The sequence below is a fragment of the Elephas maximus genome, chromosome 1 (assembly GCF_024166365.1).
Source record: "Elephas maximus indicus isolate mEleMax1 chromosome 1, mEleMax1 primary haplotype, whole genome shotgun sequence".
NCBI lineage: Eukaryota > Metazoa > Chordata > Mammalia > Proboscidea > Elephantidae > Elephas > Elephas maximus.
Window position 1 is genome coordinate 91,225,952 of NC_064819.1, and position 17,693 is coordinate 91,243,644.

The 17,693-nt window shown below is 52.5% G+C and overlaps 2 protein-coding genes across 4 annotated transcripts; one reads left to right on the forward strand and one right to left on the reverse strand.

The window, feature by feature from the left end:
• The first annotated feature begins 15 nt into the window (after positions 1-15).
• Positions 16-12,752, forward strand: VARS2 (valyl-tRNA synthetase 2, mitochondrial). Of its 3 annotated transcripts, none has more exons than XM_049887895.1 (30): positions 16-139; positions 571-797; positions 931-1,012; positions 1,129-1,229; positions 1,673-1,794; positions 1,906-1,972; positions 2,072-2,169; positions 3,704-3,785; positions 4,167-4,286; positions 4,735-4,846; positions 5,738-5,826; positions 6,335-6,425; positions 6,669-6,796; positions 6,885-6,988; positions 7,219-7,300; positions 7,603-7,679; positions 7,761-7,836; positions 8,117-8,222; positions 8,439-8,509; positions 8,645-8,770; positions 8,943-9,047; positions 9,194-9,262; positions 9,383-9,461; positions 9,586-9,713; positions 9,851-10,003; positions 10,846-11,052; positions 11,829-11,940; positions 12,090-12,265; positions 12,421-12,549; positions 12,660-12,752. In XM_049887895.1, exons 1-30 carry the CDS (start codon positions 25-27, stop codon positions 12,750-12,752), a joined length of 3,327 nt encoding a protein of 1,108 aa, XP_049743852.1. In that variant the 5' UTR covers positions 16-24. The 3 variants fall into 3 exon arrangements, with proteins under 3 accessions (XP_049743852.1, XP_049743870.1, XP_049743861.1); XM_049887913.1 differs by having other exon boundaries at positions 55-139; positions 668-797; XM_049887904.1 differs by lacking the exons at positions 16-139; positions 571-797; positions 931-1,012; positions 1,129-1,229 and having other exon boundaries at positions 1,701-1,786.
• A 3,668-nt stretch (positions 12,753-16,420) lies between these two features.
• Positions 16,421-17,467, reverse strand: SFTA2 (surfactant associated 2). Its single transcript, XM_049888448.1, has 3 exons — positions 17,301-17,467; positions 16,994-17,082; positions 16,421-16,847 (listed from the first exon to the last, which is right to left on the reverse strand). The coding sequence occupies exons 1-3, from the start codon at positions 17,362-17,364 to the stop codon at positions 16,761-16,763; spliced, it is 240 nt and encodes a 79-aa protein (XP_049744405.1). The 5' UTR covers positions 17,365-17,467; the 3' UTR covers positions 16,421-16,760.
• Between the last annotated feature and the right edge of the window lie 226 nt (positions 17,468-17,693).

Genomic DNA, 17,693 nt, shown 5'->3' on the forward strand with positions numbered 1-17,693 from the left:
TAGGGCTGGGATTAGCTGCTGCGCATGCGTTCGGGCGGACCCCGCCTCCCGACAGTGCGCGTGCGGCGGGTCAAGTTCCGGGCTCGGGCTCACGGTGCCGCCGACGCGGGGCGCCCTGGGATAGCGGCGGGACCGGCAGGTGAGCGCGCGCGGAGCGGCCTCGGGGAGTAGGGGCACGACGAGGGCCCGGCAGGGCGGGAAGGCCAGGCTGCGCGGTGACTGGGGCAGTGTGGGCCGCGCCTGGGTGTGCGAAGGTCGCCGTGACCCCGGTGGAGCTCCTCTCTGGTTCCCGGTGTGTCAGAGGTCACCCTCATGTCGCAGATGCATATGTCGAGGGCCAGAGACCCCAACCCTGCACCAGAAGATGCCTGGGCGCGTTGACTGTAGGGTGCTGTTCCTGTCGGCACCGTGCAGTCTAGTCCTCGCCGAGGAAGGGTTGTGAGGGAGGGGACGATGCTTATAATAACAGACCAGGGCTAGCAGGAAGAAGAGAATAGGAATGGGAGGTGTAACTTTAGAAAACGGTGTGGCCCTCTACACCCCCGTATTGTAATGCACTTTCTGTAACAGATCTAGGCCCGTTCTGGGCATTCCTGATGTTTCATTTGCCTCTGGCCTCTTTTCGACCGCCACTTTGGGGGCTGAGGCCATCACGGGGCCTCCCCAGGCCTCGGCCTCTTTCCACCCAGTCAGAGCCCCATGGATCCCCCATCTCCCGGAGGAACCGTGAAGCAAAACAGAAGCGCCTACAGGAAAGGCAGGCTGCACTGGAGGCTGGAATAAGTGGGAAGAACAAGGTTAGAAGGCAGACAGCTTGAGTCTCTGAGGAGACTTGGAGGGAGCTGGGGGAGCACGTGGGGCTGGGATCCAGATGGCTGGGTATACTAGGAATATACCCGCACCTTCTGATCCCTGTCGCCCTACCTCCAGCCACCTGCAGAATCCAGTAAGGCCTGGACTCCTAAGGAGATAGTCCTATATGAAATTCCTACAGAACCCGGTGAAAAGAAAGGTAACCCAGGAACTCGATGGCTTTTTCTGTCACATTTTTGTTGCCCATTTGGTCTGCCGAAATGCAGTATGGGAACAAAGTTCGGTGTTTAGCGGAAATATTCTTTGCTTTCACAGATGTCTCCAGGCCCCTGCCTCCTGCATACAGCCCCCAATATGTTGAGGCTGCCTGGTACCCCTGGTGGGTGCGAGAGGGCTTTTTCAAACCAGAATATAAGGTCAGTACCTGACAGGGAAGGGACCAATGGCCCGTATAGTCAGAAGCTCACAGCCAGTCACATTGCAGACCCTACTCCAAAAAAATGTGGGAGAGCGTGTTTTCGGTCCCTGGCATCTCCAAACCTTTCTTTTGGCTGGTCCCTCTTTTCCCTGTTATTTGCAGGACAGTTTGCTGCAGTACCTTCTGCCATGGAGACACCAAAACCAAAAAAACCCAGCTGCAGCCGAGTCTATTCCGACTCATAGCAGCCCTATAGGACAGAGTAGAACTGCCCCATAGAGTTTCCGAGGAGCACCTGGTGGATTTGAACTGCTGACCTTTTGGTTAGCAGCCATAGCACTTGACCCCTACACCACCAGGGTTTCCTGTGGAGACACCAGAGGGCGCAATTCCCTCAAGTAACCTCTAATCATCTCTTGCCCTTTGACTTCTTTTTCCTAGGCTCAGCTGCCCCAAGCCACAGGGGAGACCTTTTCCATGTGTATCCCACCCCCCAATGTCACTGGCTCTCTGCACATTGGCCACGCACTCACGGTAGCCATACAGGATGCCCTGGTGCGCTGGTGAGAGGGGAATGGGGCTGCTTGAGTTCTTGGAGGGGAAATAGCAAGGTGAGGGGTGGGGCGTGAGGTAGCATGTAAGCCCAGGGCTCATGTGAGGGTATTTCACTGCAGGCACCGGATGCGTGGGGATCAGGTGCTCTGGGTCCCTGGTTCGGATCATGCAGGAATAGCTACACAAGTATGCCATTTGTCAACTTTTCCTTTTCTTGGCGAAAAAGATTTTTTTTTTTCTCAAAGCTACATTATTCTTAGCTTATTTGCTCCTTATCCTATATAGGCTGTGGTGGAGAAACAGCTATGGAAGGAACAGGGCCTGAGGAGGCATGAGCTGAGCCGGGAAGCCTTCCTGAGGGAGGTGTGGAAGTGGAAGGAGGAGTGAGTATGAGGGGCAGGGATAGAGGGGCCGAGATACCAGAGATTTGGGCCCTGGATTCCCAGTCCATTCTTTCCTGACTTATAGCTCGTGGCTCTTCCCACCCCAGCGCTAATTTCTGTTAGGTAATTTCTAGGGCATCTGAGCATTTCGTAGGCTTTTTGATGTTTAATGTATTTATGTGGTATTATATATATGTGTGTATGTACACAGGTCCCTGGGTGGTGCAAAGGATTTGCACTTGACTACTAACCAGAAACCAAAAAAATCTAAACCCCTTGCTGTAGAGTCCTTTCCCACTCATAGAGATCCTATAGGACAGAGTAGAACTACCCCATAGTGTTTCTAAGGAGTAGCTGGTGGATTTGAATTGCTGACCTTTTGGTTAGCAGCTGAGCTCTTAACCACTGTGCCACCAGGGCTCCATATATATGTATGTATGTATTTATAGAACAGAGTTCAACTTGCCGCACATGGGGTTGCCATGAATTAGAATCAATTTCACGGTAACTATAAAAAGAAAATGTAGTTTTGTGGCTATATTGGGTAAAATACTGTAATACTAAATCAAGTTCTGCTTTTCTTTTTTCTTTCAACGTAGCTACTAGGAAATTTAATATTATGTATAGGGTCTCTATGAGTCAGAATCGACTGTGGCAGTGGGTTTTTTTTTTTTTTTTTTTTAAATGTGGCTTGAATCATATCTCTTACTAGATATCGTTGGTCTAGCCTCCCCTGTGAAGCTATGACATTTTGAGGGCAAAGAGTGTGTCTAATTCTCAGCAAATAGTTTTAAGCCTCTACTGTGTTCTGGATGGAGTCCCTGGGTGGTGCAAACAGTTAAAGTGGTCGGCTGCTACCTGAAAGATCAGAGGTTCAAGTCCATCCAGAGGTGCCTTGGAAGAAAGGCCTGGCGATCTACTTCCAAAAAATCAGCCATTGAAAACCCTATGGAACAGTTCTACTTTGACACATAGGGCCCCCGTGAGTTGGAAACAACAGCAACTGGTGACTGGGGGTGTGTGTGTATATGTTGTTTTCTTTTTTTTGTAACTTATTCTATTGCTTAGAGTTTATCACCTCCCTCACTCACACATTTTCACTTTCCATCTGTTGAAATCACCTTCATTTTTCCAATTCTGTTTTCAAATGCCATCTTCTCTATGAAGCTTTCTTACATTTACCACAATTGGCTGCCCCTTCTCCTGTTGCTGTAGAACATTATGCTGTTTTTAATGTCATGTTGTTGTTAGTTACCATGGCATCGATTTTTACTCATAGCAAGCCCAAGGGATCAGAGTAGAACTGCCCCATAAGGTTTTCTGGCTGTGATCTTTATAGGAGCAAATCGTCAGATCTTTCACCTACGGAGCTGCTGGGTAGGTTCAAACTGCCAATCTTTTGATTAGCAGCTGGCCCCATATGGGGTTGTGTGTCTGTCTCCATTTTCCCCCAGCACCGCTGGGGCTTCGCTGGACCTGGTCCATAAGAGGCGCTCAGACTGTGCTTGCTGACGACAGTTGTCTGTGGGCACAGGAAAGGTGGGGAGATCTGTGAGCAGCTCCGCGTGCTGGGGGCCTCCTTGGACTGGGATCGAGAGTGCTTCACCATGGACGCTGTGAGTGTTGATGCCTTGGTTCCTGGGCGGTGGTGGGGCGGGGTGTTTAGAGATCTGTGCAGAGAAACGGGCTGTTGTGTGCATTGGGGGTGTTGTATGCCGTTGAGTCAATTCTGACTCATAGCTACCCTGTATGACAGAATAGAACGGCCCATAGGGTTTTCTAGGCTGTAATCTTTATGGGAGCAGATTGCCAGGTCTTTTTTCCCACAGAGCCGCTAGTGGGTTTGAACTGCTGACCTTTTGGTTAGCAGCTAAGTGTTTAACCATTGTGCCACTAGGTCCCCTTGCACTGGGGGCAGGGGGTGAGAATGCTTGGGTCCTCAGTGGGGTCATAGGCTGAAAAGGGGCTTTCGGGTGTGGACACTCAGGTCATTCTAGGGCTCCTCAGTGGCTGTGACTGAAGCTTTTGTGCGACTCTACAAGGCGGGGCTGTTGTACCGGAACCGGCAGCTTGTCAACTGGTCATGTGCTTTACGATCAGCCATCTCGGATATTGAGGTGAGGCAGAGAAAGAGAAGCAGGTTTGGAGGGCTCTGAGATAAGGTAGGAAAGTCGGTAAGAACTCAGACTCTGGAGCCAGACTGCCTGGGTCCAAATCTCATCCTGCCACCTAAGAGGTGTGACATTTGGTAGATTATTTAGTGTCGTTAGGCCTCAGCTTCCTCAATCTGTAAATTAGGAATGATGGAAGTGCTTGCATCATGGGGTGTTGTGTGGATTAAATAAGGGCGCGTGTAAACTGTGAGCACAGTATCTGGCCATGGTTTAAATGCTCTGTTACTGTAACTATCACTGTAGAAGAAGTAGGTGACGGGAGGTTGGCGGTCCTGCATCTTTTCATGGGCTGCAGGGAGGCCAGGGTGGAAGGCATGGGTGGCAGTGGGAGGCGTGGGTGTGAGCCTTGCAGAAAGGCTGCTCTCAGACACTGCTACCTCTCCCCTTCAAGGTGGAGAGCCGGGCCCTGCCGGGCCACACACAGCTTCAACTGCCTGGCTGCCCTGTCCCGGTTTCTTTCGGCCTCCTTGTTTTCATTGCTTTTCCTGTGGATGGAGAGCCTGGTAAGTGCAGTCCGCAGAAGGGCTATCTATTTCCCCTGTTTTCCTGAGCCCGTGTCAGGCTGATGGGAAATCTGGTGGGAGGGGCACAAGGCACCTTTGTAGTGTGTGCATCACTTTGGGCACATTTCTTGAGTTTTATGGGGGATGTGAGAAACGTGCAAGTGGCTGTTTTCTGGGAGGTTTGTCTAGTTCTCCGGGAGTCTGCTGCCCAGGAAAGAAACAAAAGATCAGTTCTGAATGTTCTGCAGAGTTCAGAGGTGAGAAAGATAGCTGAGGTGGGTTAGTCAGAGGATGTTTTTCATTTGAAGGGCTGGCACTAGCCCTGCAGAGTGCGCAGGATTTGTGATTAGAAGGCTGAGAACCCCCCACTGCCCTCTGGGCACCAAGCAAGGACTTTGTTGTTGTTGTTGGGTGCTGTCGAGTTGATTCCGACTCTTAGTGACTCTGTAAGACAGAGTAGAACTGCCCCATAGGGTTTCCAAGGCTGTAATCTGTATGGAAACAGACTGCCGTATCTTTCTCCTGCAGAGCACCTGGTGGGTTCAAACTGCCGACCTTCTGGTTGCAGCTGAGCGTTTAACCATTGTGCCATCAGGGCTCCTAAGCAAGGACTGTAGTTGCTTTTATTAATCTGCTTCCTCTGTTTCTCCCACTCAAGTCATTGAGAAATTCTTAGCACCAGGCACCCTCTCAAGCCTCTTGTCATTTGCTAACAAGAAAACCCCAGGCTTCTATAGGCCCTGGCCCTCATTTGCTCTAGTTGGTCCTGGGGCCTGTTCAACCTTGACTGCTTTCTGCCCCCTCCTGTTTCTGGTTCTGCTGGCAGAAGCTGTGTCAGGACTGAGCAGTGGGGTGGTGACCAGGTGTAATTGAGCGAATGTTTGTCTTCAGATGCTGAGGTCGTGGTAGGAACCACAAGGCCAGAGACGTTGCCTGGAGATGTGGCTGTGGCCATCCACCCTGATGACTCCCGATACACAGTAATGAACAGGGCACCCCTGCTACCCTGGCCTGCTTTCCCCACACCTTTCTCTTCCCTTCCTTTTAATATGGCGCCTTCTCTCCTGTTTCCACTCCTTTTCGTAAGACATATTCTCTCGTCTCAGGTCTTCAGTGGCTCAGATTCTACTGCCTTCTCTCCCTGTTACACTTTTTCTCTGGCTGGGGGGTAGAAAAACTGGCCCACGGGCCAGATCCGGTGCATCACCTGTGTTTGTATGAGCCACACTCACTTATTTATAGCTGCCACATCAAGCTCTGCTACAGTGGCAGAGTGGCGTAGTTGTGACAGAGACTAAATTTGCTCCTTGCTCCATAAAACCTGAAGTACTTACTCTCTGGCCCTTTAAGAACAAGGTTGCTGACTCCTGCTGTAGTTTTTTGCCTTCTGGTTTTTCATGCTCTTTATGCCCAGGAAGTCTCATGCCCCAGACCAGGCCTTCCCACCGCATGCTTCTGCTCGCCTTGATCCTTCTCCCTTCCCTTCAGCATCTACATGGGCGGCAACTTCGTCACCCCTTGACTGGGCACCTTCTCCCTCTCATCACAGACTCTGCTGTCCAGCCACACGTGGGCACAGGTGAGTGAAGATGGGGATCGGGGGGAGGACAGGGAAAGGAGGAGGAGGAAAGCAGGGTGTCCGAGGGGAAAGGAAGAGGAGAGTTGGTGAGGAGAATACTCATCCAGGGTAGTCTGAATGGGGAGTGGGGAACGAGTGGGAGGTACAGAGAAGAGGGGTGGGGAGGCACGAGTGATGGTGATACATCTGGAAGAGGAAATGTCAAGGGCAAGGTTAAGGGCTCACTGGCGTTCACTCCCCCAGGGGCAGTGAAGGTGACTCCGGCCCATAGCCCTGCTGATGCTGAGATGGGAGCCCGGCATGGCTTGAGCCCCCAGAGTGTCATTGCGGAGGATGGGACCATGACCTTGCTCTGCGGGGACTGGCTGCAGGTGGCCCCAGCTTCAGTGTTCTCTGCCCCTTCCCACTGTCTTATTTTCTAGAGGCCTCTAATCTTCACTCTTGCTGCTTTTTCTCCAGGGTCTTCACCGGTTTGTGGCCCGGGAGAAAATTATGTGTGCGCTGAGGGAGCGGGGGCTGTTCCGGGGCCTTCAAAGCCACCCCATGGTGCTGCGCATCTGCAGGTAGCCCCGTTTTAACCCCTTTGCTTAGAGCCACCCCTGAAAGGGAACGAATGAGGCTGCAGAGTGGTACTGGGATGGCTCTGGACACTTGTACCCGAATACAAGCTCCGGGTCAGTTTTACTCACTGCTGCCCCCTCGGTACCGGGGCCTGGCACACAGTAGGCCCTGAGTCCCTGGGAGAAGGGCTCAGGGCTGCAGGTGTGGTGCGCTCACCCTTGCTCCTTTTCAGCCGATCCGGGGATGTGGTAGAATGCCTGCTGAAGAGCCAGTGGTTTGTCCGCTGCCGGGAAATGGGGGACCAGGCCGCCAAGGTGAGACTGCAATGCTGGGAAGGACCTGGGGATCTGGGGCCGGGGAGCTCCCTGAGAATTGGGATGAAGGAATGAGGAGGCGGAAGGATCTCCTACCTGAAGTTCTCTCTAGTTGTGGTCATTGGGAGGAGACCTGTGTGGATGGAGGTTGGCTTGTATCCTTACTCAAGCCTGGGAAGTTTGCAGGGGGTTTGGGAGGTCCTTTCTAGCTTTAAGTGCACCATGGACCCCCAACTTCTTCTGCCCTGGGGGACTGCAAGTGCAGGAAGGGAAGCACCGTCTAAAGACCCCTTTTCCTCCAGGCTGTGGAGTCCGGGGCCCTGGGGCTCCATCCACCCTACCACCAGAAGAACTGGCAGCACTGGTTTTCCCACATTGGGTAAGGGTGAGGGGTGCTTTCGTGGAAATAGGGATGGGGACACACTGGTTGTGCTGAGAAATGACGGTGTCCTCTTGGCAGGGACTGGTGTATCTCCCGGCAGCTGTGGTGGGGCCATCAGATCCCAGCCTACCTGGTGGTAGAGGAGCAGACAGAGGTTTGTAGGAGGGAGTCACAGAGGGGTCTGTGAGAGGAAAGAGCCTTAGGCTAGGAATCAGGACTTCCAACGCCGGTCCCAGCTCCTTACCTGTCACTGTGCTTCACATCTTAGGTCTTAGTTCTGACAAAAGTTCTCCACATCCGCCTGTGTCTTCATAGTAACCCCCAGAGGGCACCAGCTAGCCTGAGACCCCATGAAAGAACATGAAGACTGAGTGCTGTTTTATACCCATCAGCTGCCATTGTTCTTCACACTCCCTTCACCCCTTCTTTTGCAGAACGTTGGGGAAGACTGTTGGGTAGTCGGGAGGTCAGAGGCTGAGGCCAGACAGGCAGCTGCAGAACTGACAGGGAGGCCAGGGGAAGAGCTAACCCTGGAGAGGGGTGAGTGCCTGGGCTGTGGGAGTGGGTCTGGGACTTTGAGGGGAGCAGATATGAAATGGAGAAGGTAGGGTTGAGAAAGGTGGGAAATGGGGCACAGGACCAGACCCCTGGTCTTTGGGGATGGGGTTAGGGTTGGGCTGGAAGTGTGGGCAGCTGCACTTTGAGGTCCTGGAAACCAGGGTTCTAGTTGTCCTCATTCCCTATTCTGTTTCCCAGACCCTGACGTCCTGGACACATGGTTCTCTTCAGCTCTTTTCCCCTTTTCTGCTCTGGGCTGGCCGCAAGAGGTGAGGTGGGTCGAGAGGGAGAGAGAGTCCGTGAAGGTGGGGTGATGAAGAAAGAGGACACCTGGGTGTCTGGAAAGTCTTGAGAAGAGCTAGAGACCCAGGGATGGGGCCTCTTACTGCCTGTCTCTTCACTAGACTCCTGACCTCACTCGTTTCTACCCCCTGTCACTTTTGGAGACGGGCAGTGACCTCCTGCTGTTCTGGGTGGGCCGCATGGTCATGTTGGGGACCCAGCTGACAGGGCAGCTCCCCTTCAGCAAGGTAACAGCCTTCCAGTGCCCTATCGCAACTTTCCCCAAACCTTGTCCTCCCTGCTTTAACCCCCAGTGCAGTGTTTTCTGTGTTCCTGGTTCCTCTTTCCTGATTCATTTCCTACCCTAATCCCCAAAGTACAGAGACCAGAGATCCCAAAGGACCCCCTCCATGCCCTCAGGTGCTTCTTCACTCCATGGTTCGGGATCGACAGGGCCGGAAGATGAGCAAGTCCCTGGGGAATGTCCTGGACCCACGGGACATCATCAGTGGGGCGGAGCTGCAGGTCTGGATGCCACCCAGCTTAAGGGATCGAAGAGGGCAGTCTGAAGGGGGGGTAACTGGGAGTGCCGGAGGTATGGGGAACAGCGAGTATTGCCTTTGGGGGCAAGGCCTCCGCGCAAGGCCTGTGAACCACTCATCCCTCCCCAGGTGCTGCAGGAGAAGCTGAAGGATGGGAACCTGGACCCTGCAGAGCTGGCGATCGCAGCTGCAGCACAGGTGAGGGGCAGCATCTGCCCCACTGCCAGCCTCTAGCTCACAGCCACCAATTTGTTCCTCAGCCCAGGCTTCTGGCCCTGTAGCCACATAGGTATCTGCCATCCCCTTCTCTGGTTGCAGAGAAAGGACTTCCCTCACGGGATCCCCGAGTGTGGGACAGACGCCTTGAGATTTACACTGTGCTCCCATGGAGCCCTGGGTGAGCCGGGCTAACACTGGGCAGGAGAGGCAATGGGGTGTGGAGAAGGCGGGGTGGGCAGGCGGGGAGCTTCCTGTGCTGCTGTGGCCAATGCACAGACCCCCTTGTTTCCCTCCCCTCCCAGGGGGTGACCTGAACCTGTCTGTCACTGAGGTCCTGAGCTCCCGACATTTTTGCAACAAGATCTGGAATGCCCTGCGCTTTATCCTCAATGTCCTGGGGGAGAAATTCACACCCCAGCCTGCAGAGGAGGTAAGGGAGAAAGAAGAGGTGCCTCCAAGTGGGTGTCAAATGTCTAAAGAAGGCAGTTCTGAAGGAAACATGGGCTGACGGAAAGGAGAGGAGCAGGAAGGGAGCCATCCCTGTCCTGAACCCTCTTCTGCCCACAGCTCTCTCCCTCATCCCCTGTGGATGCCTGGATCCTGAGCCGCCTCGCCCTCACTGCCCGGGAGTGTGAGCGGGGCTTCCGCACCTGCGAGCTCTCGCTTGTCACCCACACGCTGCATCACTTCTGGCTCCACAACCTATGTGACACCTACCTGGTGAGTGAGACAGGGACAAGGCTTGGCATTTCCACACTTGCAGACCTGCTTCTCATTCTCCTTGAATTCAGGTTCCATGGCAGGGAGCTCTGAAGTTAATTTTCCATTTTCCCCTCAGAAAATGAAAGTAGATGAGACAGGAAGTCTCTGTTCCCCTCTTTCCTGGGCCTTGTTTCTGTGGGGCAGCCTGGGCAGAGTTTTGCCTGTCACTTGGGAGAAAGAGGGGACACTTCTGGAAATTAGGCTCAGAGGCAGACAGGGATTCGTGTCCGCCCCTGTGATTGCTGAGTGTGGGCCCTGGACAGGCTGGGGCTGGGAGAGGCCTGGGAAGAAGAATGGAGCAGTCTTCAGGACAGGGCTACTCAGACTTGCTTTCTGTCTCAGAAGCACCTGGAGGGGGCTTTTGACGCACAGATTCCAGGCCCGAGAGCTTCTCGTTCGGCAGGTTGGGGGTGAGGGTGACGAGAGCTTGCATTTCTGATAAGTCGATGCTGATGCTGCTGGCCCGGGACCACACTGAGAACCACTGCCCTAGATCACTATCTGTCAGCCTTGAAAAAACCTGTGTTCTCTTTTGATAAGCAAAATACTCAGTGCTTTTCTTTCTAAACTACACGTCTTTCTAGAAGTTGTGTTTCCCACCTACCTCTGAAAATAATTTTCCTAGACTTCCCCCTTTTCTCACACTCCAGAGTATGTCCTGGGCTCTTAGTGGTGTGTGATGCTGAGTGCCTCTGCCCCTCCTCTTTCCCAGGAACTGCCCTTTACCCACAGCATCCCCACAGGTAGGGAGGACAGAGCTGGCTCCAGGCCATCCTCTGACCCTCTGGCTTCCTCCCCAGGAGGCAGTGAAGCCAGTGGTGGCACGTTCCCCCTGCCCCTCGGGGCCACCTCAGATCCTGTTCTCCTGTGCTGACGTTGGCCTCCGCCTCCTTGCCCCGCTGATGCCCTTCCTGGCCGAGGAGCTCTGGCAGCGGCTGCCCACCAGGCCGGGCTGCCCCCCCGCTCCCAGCATCTGTGTTGCCCCTTACCCCAGTGCCCGCAGCTTGGTGAGCTACACACGGATATGGTTTGTTGGGGATGGGCTGGGAGAGTAGTCTGTTAAAAGGGTTTGCTGACACTGCCTGGTGGTTTAGGGGTTAGGATTTGGTGCTCTCATAGAAGGCTTCGCTGCCATGGTGTCATTTACAATGGTGGTTCATAGTTTACTGTCATGTCTTTGGGAAGGTGCAGGGGTGCTGTTATTACTTTGGAATTTTGGGGGTAGTATCATGTAGCAGTCAAGAGCAGGGCTTCTGTTGGACTGACACTAGTTGTGTGACTGCCTCAGTTTTCCCCATTTTTAAACTGGGGGTAGTAATAGTACGTGTCATGGCTGGGACGAGGGTTAGGTGAGTTAGTAACAACAACAAAAAAAACCCAGACCCATTCCTGTCGAGTCACTTCCAACTCACAGCCAACTCGGTGTGGTTTTAAGCTTTAATAACTTAGGAAGGAAGAATAAATGCTATAAACTCACTTAAAAAAAAAAAAATTTTTTTTTAATTTAAATGTTTAAATTTCTTTTTACGCTTATTTGGTTTTGTGAATTTTGAGTAATACATTTTTAATTTAAATTTATTTTTAGTTGTCTGCCATCTTCAATCAGACTGACAACTACTGATTATCTAAAACCTTTGTAGGTGTCTCTCCATTTTTTAACACGTTTCATTCCTTGAGGTGGTGAATTTTGTTTGGTGGAGAGGACAGATCTCGTTGCCCTAAGAAGATGGAGTGGGTGGGTGGAGGGTGGAGTCCGTTTGTCAGCTCTGGTCCCTGTCCCCAGGAACACTGGCGCCAGCCTGAGCTAGAGCGGTGCTTCTCCCGGGTCCAGGAGGCTGCGCAGGCGCTTCGGGCTCTCCGAGCCACATACCAGCTTACCAAGTCCCGGCCCCGAGGTGAGGCGAGTGCTGGGCACTGGGTCCCTGTGGGAAGAAGGGGCTGGCTGGGAAGAGGGAATAGCCTGATGGGACAGACCCCAGACTTGGGAAGCCCATGGTGGGAAGGAAGAAGGATGTACACTTGACTGGAGTCCCCCTCTTCCCAGTGCTGCTGCAGAGCTCGGAGCAGAGCAAGCAGGGCCTCTTTGAGGCCTTCCTGGAGCCCCTGGGCACCCTGGGCCACTGTGGGGCCGTGGGCCTCCTACCCCCAGGCATGGCAGCTCCCTCCGGCTGGGCCCAGGCTCCACTCAGTGATGGCATTCAGATTTTCATGGAGCTGCAGGTGACCAGAGAAGATTGGAGGGGAGGGAGGGAGGGATTGAGAAGAAATATGGGGAGGTGGGCTCTGTAAAGGTGGGGAGGGGACCTTAGAATAGGGAGGAAGGAGGCATTGGGTAGTCTGCAGAGTCTGACCCTTCTCTCCCTGGTCTTCCTCAGGGATTGGTGGACCCCCAGACCCATCTACCACTGCTGGCAGCCCGAAGACACAAGTTGCAGAAGCAGCTTGAGAGCCTCCTAACTCGGACCCCATCCCAGGGGGAGGCAGAGACGCAGAGGCAGCAAAGGGTGAGGCCAGGAAAGGCTACCCAGGAAGCCCATGGGGCTCCCGAGGGAATGTGGGCTGGGAGGAGGCAGGCCTTGCCCCTAGGTCCTTACCATCTTCTCTCCTTGGCCAGCTTTCTTCCCTCCAAGTGGAGTTGTCGAAACTAGACAAGGCAGCCTCTCACATGCAGCAGCTGATGGAGGAGTCTCAGCTCCGGGAGTGCTGAGCTGTAGCTCTCACTGTCCCTGTCAGTGTTCCTCCCTCCCAGACCTGCCTCTGGGAACAGATTTGTCAGCTGTGGAGGGCTGGGACCTTAGAGACTGCTTGGCTCTCCTTCACGTTGTGAACAAGGAAACAGGCTGGCTTTTTTGGTGACTGTGTGCGCCCTGGAGAGGCTCACGTGCCTGCCTAGCCCCTTGATGTGCAGCGTGAAGTTTAGGAGTGAGGAGATCCAGATAAACTTTAAAATCCAAAACACGCCTGCTTGTGTTCCTTTGTCCTCTTCCCCTAGTGATGATATTTTTACTTCATTTGTTCCCTGAGAGCTTTGTTGAGGAAAAGAGGGGAATGCCTCCTAGCTTCAGGCTCTGGGGTTGCTGTGGGAGAGTCGGTGCTGGGATATGCCTGCCTCTCTGGAGGAAAGGGGAGCTTCCTAGTAATAGGGTGGGGCAGGGACACAGTGATCCCAGTTCTGCCTGCTTCTTGGACTTAGCCACAATGCACTGACTTCTAATAGGCCCTTCCTCTTTCAATTCATGCCAAATGGAAGCTTCCTTGCTTCTTGGCCCTAATCTCCAGGGGTGCTGAGAGGAGCAGGGACTTCCCTTGGGCCTGGGGGTCTGCAGGGTGTGCTAGGGTTGAGTGCCCCCCCAACCTTCTGTGTACCTGAGACCAAGTGCCAGAGACACACTGCCCGAACCCAGACTGAGTTACGCACTCAGATATACAGACACCCACCTTACCCTCCCCAGACACTCTGTCTTATCTCAGTGGAATTCAGAGACCTGACCTTTTCACTCCCAAGTCACATTTTGTCCAGCAGCTCTGAGCAGCTACTGGTTATGGAGGCCTATCATGGGCTGGGTCCTCCGTGTGGTGTCAGGTGTACAGTGCCATTTAATCCTTCCAAGAACCTGATGGGTGCGTGTTAGCTGTTTTGGAGATGCAGTGTATTCAGAAAATGAGAGTCGTTCGTCCAGGGTTTCAGCTGGGATTCAACCCAACAAATTAGGTGCAAGCTCTTCCTGGCTGCTATAACAAACCTAGTGTAAGAATGGCTTAGATAAGATGGACTTTTCTCTTGATGGGTGTAAGCAGTGCAGGGCTCCACAATAATGGGGCACACCCCTTTTAATCTTATTTTTCTGCCATTCCGATAAACTTTCCTACTCTGGATCCAAGACCTGCTCCAGCTCCTGCTGTCATGTCCACACTCACACCTAGATGGAAGAAGGAGAGAATGGTGTGTGAAGTTTCCCTTTTCTTCCTCTCAATTTGATGAATATTTTTTGAGCACCTATGTGCTGGACCCTGTTCTGGACACTTGGATTCATCAGAGAATGAAATAAAGATTTCTCCCCTTGTACTTTCGTTCATAGCAGGGAGGGTCAGAAATAAACAACATGCATAAATAATATGTTTGAAGGTCATAAGTGCTTTGCGGGAGGAGGAAAGAGTAAGGTAAGGAGAATCTGCAGTGTGTGTGTTGGGGCACAGGTAATAGTATTAAGCAGGTGGTCATGGTAGAACTCATTGTAGAGGTGAAATTTAAGCAAAGACTTGCAGGAGGTGCAGAAATTACCCAAGTGGATATCTGGGAGAAGAGTGTTCCAGGGAGAGGGAAGAGCTAGAGCAAGATTAAAGAGGGTGCATTCTGGAATATTAAAAGAGTTGCAAGGAGACCAGTATGGTGGGCAGAGAGTGAAGAGAATAGTGGGAGGTGAAGTCATGGAGGTTAGAGGGCAGGGTGGCGGGCGGAGAAGGTTCAAGGCGGACCATCTAGGGCTGTGCTGTCCAAACTGGTAGCCACTTGGCTATCTAATTAAAATTAAATAAAATTACAAGTTCAGTTCCTTACATTGGCCACATTTCAAGTGGCTTGTGGCTACCATTTTGGTTAGTGCAGGTTATAAAACATGTCTATCGTCATAGACAATTCTTTAGGCAAGCTCTGGTCTAGGACGTTGTAGGTCATTGTAAGGATTATTGTTTTTTCTCTCAGAAATGGAAGCTCCTTTGCTTTCAATGGATTGCCAAGAAGTTGGACACTTCTTTCTACTTGTCTCTCATTGGGCAGGACCTAATCACATGGGTATAGCTACAAGAGAAGCTAGGAAATAATAGACTTCAGTTGGGTAGCCATATGTTCAGCTAAAATTTACGACTATCCAAAAGGAGAAGAATGGCTATTAGGGGTATAACTAGCTGTCTCTGCCACCCTCGAGTCTGGTGAACCCCAAAACATTCTTTTCACTGCACTGCCCTGCCCTGCCCTGCCTTGAGCCTTGGAAGGGTTAGCTGTCTGCTCCTCCAGCCTCTTGGGGATTCAGACATCCAGCCCCACAACTTGTTCAGGGGCCTACACACCTGACCAAAGGGTGTCATCTGCCCACTGGTTCTCGGTAGAGGCAAGCCATAAAATACTGGTCTCCTTGAGTCCCGGCTGCCTTTCCTCCGGGCTAACTATACCAGGACAATTGTATTTTGGGTGTTTCTGGTTTCAGTCTCCCTATCCTCCGCTTGTCTTTGGGGATGCTCTGTAGTGAACCCTTGTCTTCTCCACCTTCCTCCAAAGGAGCCACTTTCTAATTTCATATGGTGGTGATGGAGGGTGGTATGTGGAGAATAGAAAGCAATCATATCCATATGCCCAAATGGTTAAGTCTGGGCTGGCTGCATGCTTGTATTTCAAGAAAGCTGTGAGTAGTCAAGACAATCTTGAGGAGGAGAGTCAGTTAAGTACCTTCTTGGTTCAGAGGAAAGCAGGAAAGGAGAACCCTGAGCCCCCGTGGAGACTAGAAATTACACCTTGGGACCAGGTTTCCATCCTGATAACAAAACCTACCATCCATGCCCACTTGAATATGCCAGGCACTGTGGTATGTGCCCTGGGTGTCTTAGCCATGTAATCCTCCTATGAAGCAAGAGCCATTATTGCCCTTATTTTGTAGGTAAGAAACTGAGGTTCTGAGACAAGAAAAGTTTGCTCAGGTTCAAGCCAGGGCCTATGTGACTGACTACTTGTTCACAAGGTTGCCCAGTACAGGCACTGCTGACACCCCCTTTCCCTACCACTGCAGCCCAGCTGGCTGTCCTCTCACAAGGAGTTATTGAGTTGAACCCCCCATCTCTCACCTGAGCTGCCTCCCACCCCATGTCCCACCCGGATGGACCTGCGTGGATCCCTAGGTCAGGAAACCGTGTCCCAGGGTCTTCTATCCACATCCTTGCCCAGGGTTCCTGAGTCCCCAACCCCAATGCTCAAGCAAAGGGAGATGAAACGAAAATCCTGTTTAAGCCTCAATGTCTTCATCTGTAAAATAGGATGATGATACCTATTACACTACATTTGTCCCTGGGTGGTGCAAAAGGTTAACACGCTTGGCTGCTTACCAAAAGGTTGATGGTTTGAGTCCATCCAGAGGCACCTTGGAAGAAAGCCCTGGCAAAAAACTTCCCAAAAAATCGGTCATTGAAACCTATGGAGCACAGTTCTATTCTGACCATGTGGGGCCACCACGAGTCAGAGTTCATGGCAAATGAAAACAACAACAAAAACACTCCACTACATTCACAACTGCTGTAAGCATTGGAATGGGAAAGCATCATGCCTGTCATAAAGTAGGAATTCAATCGATATTTCTTTTCTATTCCCATGTGTTCTGAAGACCTCAGCTTGAAGTGTGTATGTGCGTCCAGTGTGTGTGTTGCCCCATATAGTTAATTCCCAGATTCCTTCTGGGCCTCTGACACTGGTGTTGAAGGAAAGAGTGTCCATCACAAGCCCCTCTGCGCAACAGCCCTGAGAAGACAGTCAGACTTGGGGTCCAGCTCCCTGTCCTGCCGTCCCCGCGTTCACGGACACGGACACGGAGTTGACTCTCTGAATTCAGCATGTTTACTCCCCCTCTGCAGGGGAGGGCCTGCTGGAAGACAGGGCTAGACACCCCCTGTTAGGAGACAGGGTCAGACAGGGCCAAATGCCCTGGCTAAGAGGGCACAGGGCTAACTGCTGTCAGGCTTTGCAGGTGACACGCTGTGGGGATCCTGCATGATGGAGGGTGATGTTGGTCCCTGGAGGGAGACGGAGGAGGAGGCAGAGCTGGGGAAGAAAAAGGGTTAAAGAGAGAAGTGTAAGATCGCTCCTTATGCACACCCCTGAGACAGCCAGACCCCCAGTGAGTGGCCCAAACAGACTCACAGAAACAAGCTCGCACAGTCCCATTCTTTCCCCACCCAAAGAACTACCTTCTCGAGCAATCCCAGGAAGCTAGAGTCATAGGAGGAATTTCCTGGAAAAGACTCCTTCAGCCTCAGTTGCAAAGTCATACCTGACCCTAGGGACCCAAAAGTACGGCTTAGGACCCAGCAACCTGGGGTGAAGGCAATCCTCCTGCCCCACACTCCCTTGAGAATCCCTCCTCCCGTCCATCCTGAATCCTTGGAGGCTGAGGTCTGGGAGGCCTCCGTCTCTTTCAGCGACCAAGGAGTCCCACTCCTCTTCTCAGGCCTGTTCTTGCCATGAGACCCAGGTGTCCAGCCCTGAAGCCCTCACCTGTTCCCTGTGAGCTGCCCAGGAGGGTCAGGAGGAAGAAGAGAGGCAGCGTAGCCCCCATCATGGCCACCTAACTTCTGGGATGACCGAAGAGATATCTGAAGCCCCAGCTGGCTGTTTCTAAGAGGCCTGCCCTCCTACACCCCATGCAGTCCTTAGTGCAGAGTTTGTGGGGAGACGTGAGGGGGAAGCTGGGTAACTGGATTTTCCAGTTCTCCCAGTATGGCTTCGAGGAGCCAGGAGAGGGTCATTCACTGGGCTCTTGGGAAAAGTAGAGGGTGGGCCTCTTCTTCCTTAATCCTGCACCCTACCTCCTCCCCCATGTCTGGAGGCTCAAGGTGCCTGGGTTCTACAGAGAGGAAAGTTGAGAGGAAGCCAGGATCTGGACGTGTC